The sequence below is a fragment of the Staurois parvus genome, unplaced genomic scaffold (assembly GCF_062004578.1).
Source record: "Staurois parvus isolate SC_StPar_1 unplaced genomic scaffold, SC_StPar_1.0 ptg000463l, whole genome shotgun sequence".
Classification (NCBI taxonomy): Eukaryota; Metazoa; Chordata; class Amphibia; order Anura; family Ranidae; genus Staurois; species Staurois parvus.
The window spans coordinates 1,892,310-1,908,247 of record NW_028318259.1 but is presented as its reverse complement, the minus strand read 5'-3'; the positions used below and the strand labels follow the sequence as shown (position 1 = coordinate 1,908,247).

At 43.3% G+C, this 15,938-nt stretch overlaps 1 protein-coding gene across 1 annotated transcript in view; it reads left to right on the top strand.

Moving 5' to 3' along the window:
• The window catches only part of DNAH2 (dynein axonemal heavy chain 2), a 426,940-nt gene that overhangs the window by 386,254 nt on the left and 24,748 nt on the right, over window positions 1-15,938 (top strand). The window contains exons 78-80 of the mRNA XM_089688974.1: window positions 1,062-1,245; window positions 8,232-8,422; window positions 15,312-15,503. Coding sequence (XP_089545100.1) covers window positions 1,062-1,245; window positions 8,232-8,422; window positions 15,312-15,503 — 567 coding nt within the window. The remainder of the gene's footprint in view (window positions 1-1,061; window positions 1,246-8,231; window positions 8,423-15,311; window positions 15,504-15,938) is intronic.

Here is a 15,938-nt window from a genome sequence, read left to right as displayed (position 1 = left end):
GCGTGCAAAGTGGCTTAATGTTGCAGGAAAGAGTGGAGTCATTGACCTGAAAGAGCAGAGAGGAAATGATGAGTGGATGATGATGAGGTGTTCCCGTGTTGAAAGCGCCAGGCACTTTGCAAAGAAATGGCACTTTGCACAAGATGTGGCAAGCCTGACTTAGCGGTTCACTGGATGCTCGCAAACGATAAATTGACAGCCAAACTCACTGACACCATACGTACTTTTCACAAAACATGGGATCCATGGATCTCAAAATGTATCCCCTCAGGCTTTGACCGCTACATTTGTGAACGAACGTCCAACCTCCTTGTAGCAGACGAGTCGTCATCCACTCTTCCACAATGCTCCTCCCCTGCCCTCAGAACCTCTCTCACCCTTCTCCTTTTCCTTCATTTTCCTTTCTTCTTTCACCCAGTCTTCCTTTCCTATCATTTTTTTCTCACTTGTTACCTGCACACCAACCATCACTGGCCTGGGACATGAAGCCAGACATTGGTTGGAATGTCTGTAGTATTTTACAAAACATGGGATCCATGGATCTCAAAATGTATCCCCTCAGGCTTTGACCGCTACATTTGTGAACGAACGTCCAACCTCCTTGTAGCAGACGAGTCGTCATCCACTCTTCCACAATGCTCCTCCCCTGCCCTCAGAACCTCTCTCACCCTTCTCCTTTTCCTTCATTTTCCTTTCTTCTTTCACCCAGTCTTCCTTTCCTATCATTTTTTTCTCACTTGTTTCCTGCACACCAACCATCACTGGCCTGGGACATGAAGCCAGACATTGGTTGGAATGTCTGTAGTATTTTACATACACTTGCTATGTTTTGTCTTGTAATATATCATTGGCCTAAATGCCTGGCTAATGCACTATGTTCTGAAATGTTGTGTGCGATGTAATGAAAACTATCAAAAAAGTATTGAAAATAAAAAAGAAGCCAAGAACTGACTCGACTCACATTCTCCACCTATAACTGAAATATCACTTTTCAGTAGGTTGACCTAAATCAGCTGTTCCAGTGTCCATAACATAAGCTGGCTTCCTCTTTTTTCTTTTAGGTGGTTGATGACTCTCTCCCTCGTTCCCCACTGGTGTTTGTTCTCTCTCCAGGCGTGGATCCCACAGGCGGACTTCTACAACTAGCCGAGCAGTGCCACATGTCGCAGCGTTTCCATGCTCTGTCCCTGGGACAAGGCCAAGCACCCATTGCTACTCGCATGATCAAAGAAGGAGTGAAGGAAGGTGAGGCTCAGATCTGCTACATCCTACCCCATAACATACAGGGGTCTGAGGGAAAAGGGCACCAATTATACACCAGATCCCTATATGATGCCTGTATGCAGTCAGCTCTGAAGCAGCACCAGAGATGAAAGCAAAAGCCATAGTTGTGGAAGTGTAGGGAACTGGTAGTATAGTGTGTCATAAGTGGATGATAGCAGACACACGCCACTGAATTGCCAGGTTTCTTCTTATGCCTTCTTCCTCTATCTGGGCAGATAGACTACCTTTACTTAGACCAAGGGAACCCTTTAAAGGTACTTGAGTACAGTTGTCCTTTAAATGTTGGCCTTCAGCAACTCCCCAGCCTCCTCACATGCTCCACATGCCTATTTACTGTGTGGCCTTCTGGAAGTAGTGCAGCTTCCACTGGTAAAGTCTTTAGGCCTGTTTCTGCTTATACCATGGCCATAGACTGTTGGCTTCAACGGTTGACAGCTTTCCCATACGTTCAAATCAGTCTAGTCTGGCTCCATGCTCTTTTTCCAAAAAAGGGGCAACCCCACTTCCAATAAAGGGGCAACCCCACGTCTCAAAGCGGGGGGGGGGGGGGGAAAATCTATCGGCTTTCTTGGCCATCTGGTCTCAAGATCTCTCAGATGTTTGGGTCCAGATCATTACTTCCAGGGGCTACAAACTCTGGCTCTTCCCCACTTCATGCTTTCAAATTAGCCATCTTAGCCAGTTCCAAACGTTTTGGGCACAAAAACTCTCAAACGTTCTGTATGGAAATGGCCAGGTGAGTCATTGCTTCCCTTCTACCAAGGGACCATCTTGCTCTGTGGACATCAGGGATGTTTACTCACACATCTCTAACTTTCCACCCCATCAAGGCTATCTGCATTTTTATGTGAGCACACAGCATTGTCATTTGTCACTGTCCAAGGCCCTCTGGGCCTTCACCAAGGTGTTTTCCCTGGTCCTATCTCTACTGTGCTCTCAGGGAGTGTAGTGGCATACCCAAGAGTTTTCATGTATACTCATGTAGTGGGATACCTGAACGATTCCACCCAATCCCTGTCAGGCAATGTCCAACAGACAGTGCAGATTCTGCAGGTATTCGGATGGATACTGAACCTCCAAAGTCGTGGTTGAACCCAACTCAGGTTGTCCCTTCAATGCTTGACCTCTCAGCTGTGAGGCGACCTAACCAGAATCTCGTTGGACAGTGCCATGACAGCGTCAACACCTAGAGCAATGATCAAAAAGGCACCTGAAGTTGTACTTCTCAAAGAGAACCTGACTTGATTCTTACTCAGGCAGAACTTCATGTCCCAGTCCTGTCCACCCTCCACATCCCAGGCATGGAAAACTGGCAGGTAAACCTTGTTTTCAGCACCTGAACCCAGGGGAATGGTTTCTTCACCCAGAGTTGTTCCAAGTCCTTTGCCACAAATGAGAGGTGCTGGCATCCAGATTCATCAATAACCTGGGCAGTGTGACTCTGTAGGACCAGTTTAACCTGAGCTAAGCCTTTTCTTTCACTACAGCTCCTCCATCATCTACTGCCTAAGAGAGGGCATTTCGTTGATTCTTACTGCACTGAACTGGCCATAAATATGTGGTATTATGATATATTCAGACTTTTGGCAGACTCTCTGTGGGCCCTTCGGATTGTCTGGACCTTCTGTCCCATGGGCTAGACCACCATGCTACTTCTTGGTTGCTGGCTTTACCTGCATGGCTGTTGGAGCCCAGGTCCTGAGGAAAAGGGGCCTAATGTATTTGGTCATCCCTACCCTCTTGAAGGCAACTTCTTGCACAGTTTACTATCGCACCTGGAAGGTCTACTTGCATGGTGTGTGGCTATATAAAATTTATTCCTGAGGCACATTCTGTCTTATCGCCAGTCTGGTCAGGACCAACATAGAAGTATAAGATGAAACGCTGGCAACTCGTCTTCCCAATAAATGTTCTTCAGTAATAAACAGTACAATATGCAAATTGCAGCAGTATACATGTTTTGGTGAGAATCCTTATTCATAGCTATGAATAATGTTTTCCACCGAATCGCGTAAGCTGCCGCAATTTGCACATTGTACCCTTTATTACAGAAGAACATTTATTGGGAAGACGAGTTGCTGGCTCTTCATCTTATACTTCTATGCTGTTACAAGTGCCGAGAAGACATTGTGAGCTTTGGAGCACCGTCGATTTGCCTCCAGGGGTATTAATCCAGGTGTATACCTTTTTCTATGGTATGGACCAGCATCTGGCCTTGAGTATGATCAACGGCACTGGTCATTCTGTTTCAGAGTCCTTTGGCCTCTTGTTCTTAGTTAAGGCCTTTTTTGCAGGGTGTGGCACCTACTGTTCCCCTGTACATTTCCATGTAACCTGGTTTTCTTGGCTCTTCAGAGGATGCCTGTCAAACCAATTCAAGATATTTCCTTGTCTGACTTCACACGCAAGGTGGTTTTTCTCGTTGCTTCTGCATGGGCTGGTCTCTGATTTATCATCTTTATTCTGTAAAGAGCCTTTCCTAGTATTCAACAAGCACAAGGCTGTCCTAAGGTGTCAGGGTCCTGTCGACGGCAGGAGTTCTGGAAGATCTGGCATTTCTGCCAATACTCTACATGGCTGCAGAAGTACACATCAGCCTCAGTCTGGTGCCAGATGGCCTTTATAAGGAGGCTCATCACTTCCTCTGGTTGCTGGATGATCTCTAGGTCCCCGTGCCCTGTTCCTGTTTCCTGTGATTCTGACTTGTGATTTCCTGTTACCGACTCGGCTTGCTTCTGTACCTGTCTACTCTGCCTTACCCCTGATCTGACCTCGGCTTGGCTTACGGATACTCTCTCTCTCGCTCCTCTGTGAATGACCTCGGCTATCCCATCTGACTATGACCGCTCTGATTCCCACCTGGTACCTGACCATGGCTTGAACCGACTACCCAGTAAACGTCCAAATCCCAGAAGGGCTTGCATATCACGCACAGGCGCCTCCTGTCTGCAGACCTATCTCCATGCACCAGCTGTGCTTCTGAGTGGACCACCAACCAGAACTCCTACAGGCGACCTGTGCAACTTTGGGCCTGACTCCAGAACTTAGCCGCAAGGGAAGCCCTCTCTCCATTGGTCTCCATCACCAGGTACGTGATATAAGGTCTAAGGCATGATTTCTTTCTAAGATGGTTTCCCCCATCCACCTCAACCAGGACATTGTTCTTCCTACCTTTGTCCTGATCTGAAACATCCCAAGGTTTTGTTTTTTTTTCACTCCACTGTTTTGACATGGTACAACGCTGTGAGAGCCTACCTCTTGACTACAGTCTTTTAGTTGGCAATCAGATTCATTCTTCGTCTTTTTCACAGGTCTCCTTAGGGGGCTGCCTTTCTCTCCACCATCGCTAGATGGATTAGACAAGTCAACATTCGAGCCTGTAGGGCTTTTCAGTGTCAGCCATCTGTTTCCCAGGTTTCAAGTCTGCCATCTGGTGTTCTGTTCACACGATGACGTTTTACCAAGTGGATTTTCATGCTTCTTTGATGACAGGTTCAGGAGTAGGGTGCTTCCAGCCCTTTCTTGACCTGTTTATTTTATGGACCTGTTTGTATTTGTTTGCTGCGTTCAGTAGGACTGCTTTGGGACATCCTATAGTAAAGATCCCGTGTTCTGTACTTAGTCATTTAGAGAGCAGGATTTTGTAACTACTTTTAAAATTCTTCTCTTGGAATACAGTACAGGACACCGGCGGTTGTCCCCTCTGTTCTTTATAATCTCCATATTGCTTGCTACAAAACTAAAGCTAGCTGGGAATTGGGGGGTGGAGGAGCGGGTGGACGTCCCTGCAGGTTTATTTTACCAGTGTCCAATCATCGGAAGGAAGCTGCATATAATCTATGGATAAAGTCTGAAGATCCTGTACTCTGCTCCACAAACAGGATTTCACAGGCAACTCAAAAATCCTATTTTTATCATTTCAATCATCACTTTAATTATATAGCATTAATTGAATGTATTGGTAATAGTAATTATCCTTCACACGTATATCAGCGAGGTGTCAGGGTGTCATGTATGTGTGTGCATTTAATGAGGAAAGTAACACCTTCCAGTGTGTGAAGTTGGGGGAAGGATTTGTTTCTATTCAGATACACATTCTGTGATCTCGGCTGCCATCTAGTGCTCAGTTAGTAATATGACCGATCGTATTTTATATTGCTTTTTGTGTATGACTTTGTTTGTTGTTACCTGGGCAGCCATTAGAAATCATGGGTTCCCATACAGCAGGGGTGCTCAATTCTTTTAGTCATTGGAAATCATGGGTTCCCATACAGCAGGGGTGCTCAATCTTGTATCCATTGGAAATCATGGGTTCCTATACAGCAGGGGTGCTCAATCTTTTAGCCATTAGAAATCATGGGTTCCTATACAGCAGGGGTGCTCAATCTTTTAGCTATTAGAAATCATGTGTTCCTATACAGCAGGGGTGCTCAATCTTGTAGCCTTTGGAAATCATGGGTTCCTAAACAGCAGGGGTGCTCAATCTTTTAGCCATTTGAAATCATGGGTTCCTATACAGCATGGGTGCTCAATCTTTTAGCCATTGGAAATCATGGGTTCCTATACAGCAGGGGTGCTAAATCTTTTAGTCATTGGAAATTATGGATTCCTATACAGCAGGGGTGCTAAATCTTTTAGTCATTGGAAATTATGGATTCCTATACAGCAGGGGTGCTCAATCTTGTAGCCTTTGGAAATCATGGACTCCTATACAGCAGGGGTGCAGAATCTTGTCATTAGAAATCATAGGTTCCTATACAGCAGGGGTGCAAAATCTTGTAGCCATTGGAAATCATGGGTTCTTATACAGCTGGGGTGCTCAATCTTTTAGCCATTGGAAATCATGGGTTCCTATACAGCAGGGGCGCTCAATCTTTTAGTCATTGGAAATCATGGATTCCTATACAGCAGGGGTGCTCAATCTTGTAGCCTTTGGAAATCATGGGTTCCTATACAGCAGGGGTGCTCAATCTTGTAGCCTTTGGAAATCATGGGTTCCTATAAAGCAGGGGTGCACAATCTTGTAGTCATTAGAAATCAAAGGTTCCTATACAGCAGGGGTGCACAATCTTGTAGCCATTGGAAATCATGGGTTCCTATACAGCTGGGGTGCTCAATCTTTTAGCCATTGGAAATCATGGGTTCCTATACAGCTGGGGTGCTCAATCTTTTAGCCATTGGAAATCATGGGTTCCTATACAGCAGGGGTGCTCAATCTTTTACCCATTAGAAATCATGGGTTCCTATACAACAGGGGTGCTCAATCTTTTGAAGAGCAAGGCCCACTTAAAGCGATACTAAAGGTTAATTTTTTTCTTTTCCAAATAACAAACATGTCTGTACTTACCTGCTGTGTGCACAGAGCAGCCCAGATCCTCCTCTTCTCGGGTCCCTCGCAGGCTCTCCCAGCTCCTCCTTTCTTTCGGGTGCCCCCATAGCAAGCTGCTTGCTATCGGAGCACTCGCTGCTCCGTGTGCCCATTCACACACGGAGCTGCCGCTTGGCCCTGCCCCCTCTCTCTCCTCATTGGCTTACTGGCTGTGATTGACAGCAGTGGAAGCCAATAAGGAGGCAGAGACCGGGACAGCCAAGGCTGTTGTGCACATTGCTGGATCTTGATGGGGCTCAGGTAAGTATTGAGGGGGTTGGGGGCGCTGCTGTACACAGAAGGTTTTTTACCTTCACGCATAGAATGTACGAAAGTAAAAAACTTTGAGCCTTCACAACCACTTTAAGTGATTTGGTAACTGGTTGTTGGCAACTACCGCGGTTTTACCGCCCCCCTCCAAACTGCAAATGTAAACAAATGCTTACTGTCCTGAGCCCCCTAAAAGGCTGCTTTCACACTGGTGCACTGTGGTTTACCTGCACTGCACCTGTGCTTAGCTGCACTGAGCCATGCATTCAGGAGCGCACCAAACCCGCAGGATCAGGCGCGGACTGACCATTTGGAAACTCGGGCACTGCCCGAGGGCCTGGGGTCGGTAGGGGGCCCCAATAAGATGCCCCTGGTACCTTTCATAGGCTTTTTTGAATGTGGTTTTAATGTGGACAAGGACACAGGGGCCCCATGATCCCCTATTGCCCGGGGGCCCCATGAGTTGTCAGTCCACCCCTGCGCAGGATATATTAGAGGTCTATAGCTCAGTGTTGATAGTATAATTGTCTACGTTTGTCTTCTTACCAGCTTCTTGTAATACAATGTACAACAGCACTCAGACTGGAAGAGGGAGCGGCAGCACTAGGAGTCGGCTGAGCTGCTTGCACACGTGTTAACCAGCCACATGTTGATGGGAGGAGAGACAGCGAACTGCTGCTGCTCCATCACTGTCCAATCAGAGGATGGGGGCGGGGAGGTGACCAAACTGTTTTGTCCTAATTGTAGTGGAGACAAGTCAGGACGATAACCTGGCTCTGTTGACATGTAGACAGGGGTGTATTCACCACAAGGCATTTGCCTAGGGCGGCATTTTTCAGGGGGGGGCAGAAGCATTTTTCAGGGGGGCAGCGCTGTCCCCTGAAAGGAAGAAAGGAAGAAGGGACACACTCAGCACGGGAACCAGGTGGGATCTGGGAGAGGCTGCGGGCTGCTTGATGGTGTATGCAATGCCTGACTCTTGTTCGCCGGGGATGTCCAGAGATGTGAAGGTGAGTGTCTTATCTCTTGTCGGGGTGGGGGTTGCAAGTGTATGGGGGGCTGTGGTAGTGGAAGGCTCTCTCAGGTGGGGGTTGGAGTGTTTGTCAATGGGGGGAGCCAATTTTTGTGTTGCCTAGGGCAGCACGAAACCTAAATACACCACTGCATGTAGAGCTGTGTAAATCTCAGGACTGGATGGACAGAAATACAAATGCTTTTATTGCATGTATTTAATTAGTAAATCACTTCCTCGTCCTTTTTCCCCCATTAGACTGGAGTTGATCTATAGTGACCTGTTCTGTGTTTTCAGGTCACTGGGTGTTCCTGGCCAATTGTCACCTCTCTCTTTCATGGATGCCGCAGCTGGACAAGTTGGTGGAGCAGCTGCAGGTGGAGAATCCACACCCAAGCTTCAGACTGTGGCTCAGCTCCAGCCCGCACCCTGAGTTCCCCATCTCCATCCTGCAGGCCAGCATCAAGATGACAACTGAACCACCCAAGGTGAGACATGTGGTTGTCAGACCCTGATCCTTGTATGACACATCACCTTTATACACGTATGTACTCCATGTCCATGCAGGAAGCCCCCGCCTGTGACCTCCACCTCCTGACCCCAGTACTCTTCCTACCTGCAGGCTATGCATGATGTGAAGCACTTGTAATCCCTAACAATGAACCTCTATTATGTGCTTCCTTTTGGTCTATTTTTTTTTTTTTTATAATTTAAATATTTATTGATTTTCATTTTAAATACTTTTCAACATCATGATATACAAACTTATATATATATCTATACACCATAGTATCCAACATTTCTACTTTATTTACTTTATTCCAAATTTCCCCCCCCCTCCTCCACCCTCACCCAAATCCCATCTTCCTGCTTTTCCTATTCTCTACATCATTTTATCTCAGCAAGTGCAGTTTTCCTATTATTTTCTTTAATCTTTCCTATATTTCATGTATAACTTAGCTTTTTCCCAATTCTCCCATTTCCTATTATAAATCTCCATCCTATCTTCCTGGACATGGCACAACCTTTCCATCTTTTTAATCTGCTCAACCCCTTCTATCCAGTCTTCTACCCTCGGAGCTTCTATTTGCTTCCAAAACCTGGGTATCAGAGCTTTTGCAGCGTTAATGTAGCACCATATCCCTGATTTTTTATATTTATTGACTGATATGTCCATGTTATGCAAAATACACACTTCTGGGTCTAATCCAATATCTATTTCTGTTATTTTTCTTATCAATTGGGTTATTGTTTTCCAGAATACCTGAATTTTTGGGCAGCCCCACCATATGTGATATGTTGTACCTATTTCACCACATCCCCTCCAACACCACGGTGAACTCTCTTTACACATCTTATTTTCAACAGTTGGTGTAATGTGCCATCTTGTCAAACACTTATAGTTCATCTCTACCTCTCTCATAGAAATGTTTTCGTGGGTTAATCTATATATTCTCCTCTGCTTCTCCTCATCTATCACACTTCCCATGTCAGTTTCCCATTTTATTATATATGTTGGCTTTGTATTTATATCTAGTTCTGTGAGTATTTTATATACCTTAGCAATCCCGTGTTTCCCATCACCTTGTGTACCCAAAACCTTTTCAAACAAGTTCCAGTTGTCTCTTGTCCTTAAAGGTTTTGGCAAACTTCCAACAAAACTCCTCAATTGAAAATACCGCCACTTATCTAATTTAGTGAAAATCTCACCCTCTTTTTTTTTCAATTCCACAAATGATCCTATTTTATCCCCCACCAAAATATCTCTTAATTGAACCTCTTCCTTTTTAAACCACCTACCTCCTATTTCTTCTCTACCAGGGGGGAAAAACTCCGTGTTTTTTAGTGAAATCAGTGTTGAATTAAAAGACCATTTCAAACTTTTGTGTAAATTATCCCAAATTTTTAAAACATTCAATGTGTATGTATTTACATTATCATTTAAGCCCCTATACTGTGTTGGTATCCATATCGCCTTGCCCAAATCTGTTCCACTAAGTTCATTCTCTATCCTCACCCAACTTTTTTTATAGTTCTGTGTCCAATCTATAGTTCTTGCCAATATTACAGCTTTGTAGTATCTTTTAAAGTCTGGAAGCCCTAAACCACCTCTTTCTTTCCTCCTACTCAACAACTCATATGACAATCTTGGTTTTTTATTCCTCCATATGTATTTTGTTATCAGTTTCTTAATTAACTTAAAAAAGGTCTCTGGGAGTTTAATTGGTATCATTTGATATCTATACATGATTTTTGGTACTATTATCATTTTTACTAGGTTAATACGACCTATCAATGTCGGAGTTCCCTCTTGCAATATTTTTAGCTCCTCTCTAATCTCATTAATCAGTGAAATATAGTTTAATTTGTAAAGGTGTTTATATGAAGCTGTGAGATTTACTCCTAAGTATTTTATATCTCTATCTTTCCATTTAAAGGGAAATTCCTTTTGTATTTTTTCTTTTTCATTTTTTGAAATATTTATATTTAGAATCTCCGTTTTTGTTGGATTAATCTTCAAATTTGACAATTCTCCATATTCCTTCAATAGCTTCATTAGGTTTGGCAGTGTCATCCTGGGGTTTCTCACATAGAACAGCAAGTCGTCAGCAAAAGCGGCGACTTTATGTTCCGTGTCTCCTATCTGAATTCCCTTTATATCTCTATTTAGCCGTAGTGTTGACAGAAGTGGTTCTAGTAATACAACATACAACAATGGGGACAGTGGACATCCCTGTCTTGTACCGTTTGACATCTCAATGGGTTCTGACCTCTCACCGTTCACCACAACAACTGCAGAGGGGTATCTATACAACTTTCCTATCCACTCTCTCATTGTGGGCCCGATTCCCATGACTTCCAACGTATCCATCATGAATCTCCAGTTCACTCTATCAAACGCTTTTTCAGCGTCTATAGAGAGTAGAATCACCGGTTCTTTTCCCTTTTTACTTTTTTGGATCAGCATCAATGATCGTAACCCATTATCTCTACCCTCCCTCCCGGGAACGAAGCCCACCTGGTCCTGATGTATCCATTCCGGCATTAGCTCTTTCAATCTATTTGCCAAGACCTTTGCATATAGCTTAGTGTCAGTGTTTAATAATGAAATAGGTCTATAGTTCGAACACTGTGTAGCATCTTTTCCCTCTTTTTGGATAAGCACCATTTGAGCTTGTAGCGATTCTTTTCTTATTTCCATCTCTCCACCTAATGCATTCATATATTTTCTAAGTTTTGGTACTAAGATTTCACTATATTTTTTATAATATCTCACAGTATAACCATCCGGTCCTGGACTTTTCCCAGACACTGTACCCTTCAGAGCTAATTTTATTTCCTCTTGTGAGATATCTGCATCCAGGGAGTTCATTTGGGCTTCGCTTAATTTTAGTAACCCAGCCTTCTCTAGATATTTCTTTCTCTTTTGATTCTTCTCACTTTCTATGTTTTCAGATTCCCGCAGGGGATTTATATTATACAGATCTCTATAATATTCCATAAAAACTTTGGTGATTTCTCTATTTGAGTGTTTCAGGTTCCCCTTAACATCTTTTATTTTTTCTATATAATTTCTATTTTTCTTTTTCCTTAGGGCCCTCATAAAGTATTTTCCCGGTCTTTCTCCCCATCTATATCTCTCACTCAAAACCCTATTATATGCTTTTCTCCTCTCCTCTTCTATTACACCTTCCAATTCTTCTTTCTTTTTTTTTAACTTCAACTCTATTTCCTTTATTATTCTATTCTTATGTTGTTGTTCTAGCATACTTATTTCTTCTAAGAGTCTGCTCATTTTCTCACTTCTTTCTTTTTTCTTTCTTGCCCCAATCGCTATCAATATTCCTCTTATGTATGCCTTATGAGATTCCCACACTGTAGCTATGGACACATCACCTGTCTCGTTTTCCTGGAAATACCGTTCAATCTCTTCCCCTATTTTCTGGGCTATTTCGTTTTCTACTAATAGTGTCTCATTCAGTTTCCACCCCAGCCCTCCTGTTTTCCCCTTCCCCCATTCCAATTTCATTCTAACTGGGGCGTGATCCGATAAAGAGGTTGTCTCTATTTCAATTTGAACTAGGTGGTCAATTAATTGATGTTCTATTAATATGTGGTCTAATCTTGAATACCTCTTATGCATGTTTGAAAAAAAGGTATAATCTCTATCTTGCATGTGTGTAATTCTCCAGGCATCTACTAATTGACTTATATGTAGTTCTTTCTTCAAGAGTTTCAGAGCCCTACTTCCTTCTCTCTGTACATGGGAGGTAGCATCTTTTTGTGGGTCCATACAAAAATTAAAATCCCCTGCGAGAATCAAACAGCCTTTTTTAAAGTCCATCAACTTCCTCAGCACTTTTTTCAGATATATCTCTGGACTTTCCTTTTGGTCTATTAACCCCTTCATGCCTAAGGGTAAAACAAATCTAAATGCCTAAGCACAATTTTACAATGTTGACCTGTGTTAGTAAAACCGTCCATATCATCACAACTATTTTGTACATTCGGGTAAATTATACCGTGTTTTTTTTCAGGACAAATTGGGCTTTCATTTGGTGGTAATGGTAATGGATATCTCCTGGGTTTTTTTTTTATTATCAAAGGAAAATGGCCCAAAATAGTGAAAAAAAAAATTCTTTTTAATTTCGCTGTGTGTTTCTTGTTACTACCATAACCTTCCATCAAAGAACAACCCAAAATAAATTCTCCAGCTCTTGACGATCGCAGCGATACCATATATGTGTATGTTATTTGTTGTTTGTACCCGTAGTACGGCCCAGAAACAATAGTGCACTTTTTTTTTTTTTTTTTTTACCTAAAACACACTGACACTGATACAAATTTTTTTTAAAAATCCTGACCTTTGACCCTGACCTTGACCCAAACACTTACCCTGGCACTGAACTAGATCAAACCTTGATCTAGATATTTTTTCTTTATTTTTATTTTTTTGTATATCTGGATTCATACTTATATGTGCATTGTTATTGCGCATCTGGTGAGTGCGCAATTCTTCTATAATTATTGCACAAGCACCGATTCATCAAGAATTTATTGGCACTTTATGAGCACTGAAAAGTCACCCTTTGAACTATCAAAGATTTATGCCTTTTAATGTTGTTTTATATTCGCTTATGGACTGTTATTCATATCATTAATGTTTTTAGCGCTGCACCCCGTTTATTGTTTGATTGAGGTTTTCTTGGTTACCTTATGTGCACAGCTGCTGTTCCCCCCCCCGATATAGTGCGCTCGCATACCTTTATTATTTGCTAAGTATTAGTTCACCTCTTCATTTTGTTCTAGAAAGGTGAACTTACACATAAAGGTGTATTTAATGCCACGTTTTGTTTTTTGTTTTGTTTTTAATAGAGTAGACAGGGGATTAGAGTATGTGATCTGATTCCAATCTCACTTTCATGATCTATTCTGGGTCCTGGTCAGCAATTATTAAAAATACTGATGCCAGGAACAGCCAAGAAACTTCATTTTCAGGAGGCCAGCAATGCCAGACCCTGTATTTCTTCTTCTCTATGGGTTTCTTTAAAGTGAATCCCTAGCCAAGAGGGAATCATTATAACTGATGTGATGTTTATTTTGCTGTCAGTGTCCCTGCTACAGAGAATTGCCTCCATTTCCTGACCCAGAGACACAGCAGGAAGTGAGAGGAAATCTGCCTAAAATAAAGGGAAATCCCTCTTTGGCAGTTATGGCAGCACAGTGACTAAATGGTTAGCACTTTTGTCTGGTAGTACTAGGGTCATTGGTTCAATTCCCAACCACAGCACCACCTGCCTGGAGTTTGCATGTTCTACCTGTGCGCGTTTCCTCCCACACTCCAAAGACATGCTGGTAGGTGAATTGGCTCCTGTCTAAATTGTCCCTAGTATGTGTATGTATGAGTGTGAGTTAGGGACCTTAGATTGTACGCCCCTTGAGGGTTAGGGACCTTAGATTGTACGCCCCTTGAGGGTTAGGGACCTTAGATTGTACGCCCCTTGAGGGTTAGGGACCTTAGATTGTACGCCCCTTGAGGGTTAGGGACCTTAGATTGTACCCCCCTTGAGGTTTAGGGACCTTAGATTGTACGCCCCTTGAGGGTTAGGGACCTTAGATTGTACGCCCCTTGAGGGTTAGGGACCTTAGATTGTACGCCCCTTGAGGGTTAGGGACCTTAGATTGTACGCCCCTTGAGGGCTAGGGACCTTAGATTGTACGCCCCTTGAGGGTTAGGGACCTTAGATTGTACACCCCTTGAGGGTTAGGGACCTTAGATTGTACGCCCCTTGAGGGTTAGGGACCTTAGATTGTACACCCCTTGAGGGTTAGGGACCTTAGATTGTACGCCCCTTGAGGGTTAGGGACTGATGTGAATGTACTATATATATGTAAAGTGCTGCGTAAATTGACGGCGCTATATAAGTACCTGAAATAAAAATAAATAAATAACAAGTGTCCCCATTTGTTCTTTTTCTGGCAACAGCTGTTACCCAACATTTTAAACATCCCATCATTGTTTTTGTCCTGATGAAATGGTAACTAGGACAAACACAGAGGGTGACTCTCAGCAATAAAGACCTGACAGAAGTTCTAACCTATACTGTGCTCCACCCAAAACTAAATAAAAGTTTTAGCTTTAGCCCAGTGTTTCTCAACCTTTTTTGTAGTCAAGGCACCCTTTAAAATGATGGACAGTCTTGAGGCGCCCCATTCTAAAATGTGAGAAACTATTCTAATAGTTCTATATAACCCAGCAACATCCACACACGTAGGACACCCAACATTAGAGGTGATTTATTTTTCCAAAATACATTTTTGCACACTGGTACTGACTAGTATTCCAATGTTTCTCCTCTCCTTCAGTTTTTATCCATCACTGAGCTAATGGAGAGCACTGATGGAGAGGGGCGGGGGAGGGTCAAACTAGGATGCTGGCAGCTGACATCCTCCTTATCAACTGATGATGTCATTGGTTGTCAAGACGCCGAAGGTCGTAATGGTGTACAATGAAAATCTGTGGCTTTGTGTAACTAAAAGACAGGCTTGATCCACCTGCAGGTTTATATACAAATTTGGGGCAATTTGTAGACATTTTGCCAAGGCACCCCTGTAGAAACCTCAAGGCACCCCTGAAGAAGCCTCAAGGCACCCCTGAAGAAGCCTCAAGGCACCCCTGAAGAAGCCTCAAGGCACCCCTGAAGAAACCTCAAGGCACCCCTGGGTACCTGGGCACCCTGGTTGAGAAAGGCTGCTTTAGCCTACTGTGAGACTAATAAGAATACAAATTCCACCTCTATTGGTAGTAGAATTGTTTTTTTTTTCAGTTGGACTTTTTCTTTCTACTATGTTGATGATGTTTTTTGTGTTGTTCAGGGCCTCCGCGCCAACATGAAGCGCCTCTACCAGCTGATCACAGAGCCTCAGTTCTCCCGCTGCACCAAGACCTCCAGCTACCGTCGTTTGCTCTTCTCCCTCTGCTTCTTCCACAGCATTCTCCTGGAGAGAAGGAAGTTCCTCCAGCTAGGCTGGAACATCGTGTACGGCTTTAACGACTCCGATTTTGAGGTGAGACCTTCCAATATTAATTTATATTTTGGATCTTTGTAGTCCTCCATGTAGCAGCTCGTACTTGAACTATGAACCAGTCCAGACCTGAAGTTAATTCTCTATAGGCCCAGAACTTCACAGGTCTACAAAAACCAGAAGAGAAGATGGAGGATTGATAGCAGGCTCAATCCCATTGGAAGTACATTATGCACTATATGTCCACCTTTCATTACACAGAATGGTAGGCTAAGGCCAGCTTTGCTAATACTTTGGCCAAGCCCAAATCAACCCCAATACTATCCCCCCCAAACAAAGGGTTGACGATTTACACTACTGTGTACTCTACCAATTACAGATTTTCACCAGTTCTGTGTTATAGTTTTTATTGTTTTACATTTGGTTAGGTTTTAACACAACTTTGAGGGACCCAATGCCTATGCCTCTAGCTCCAGT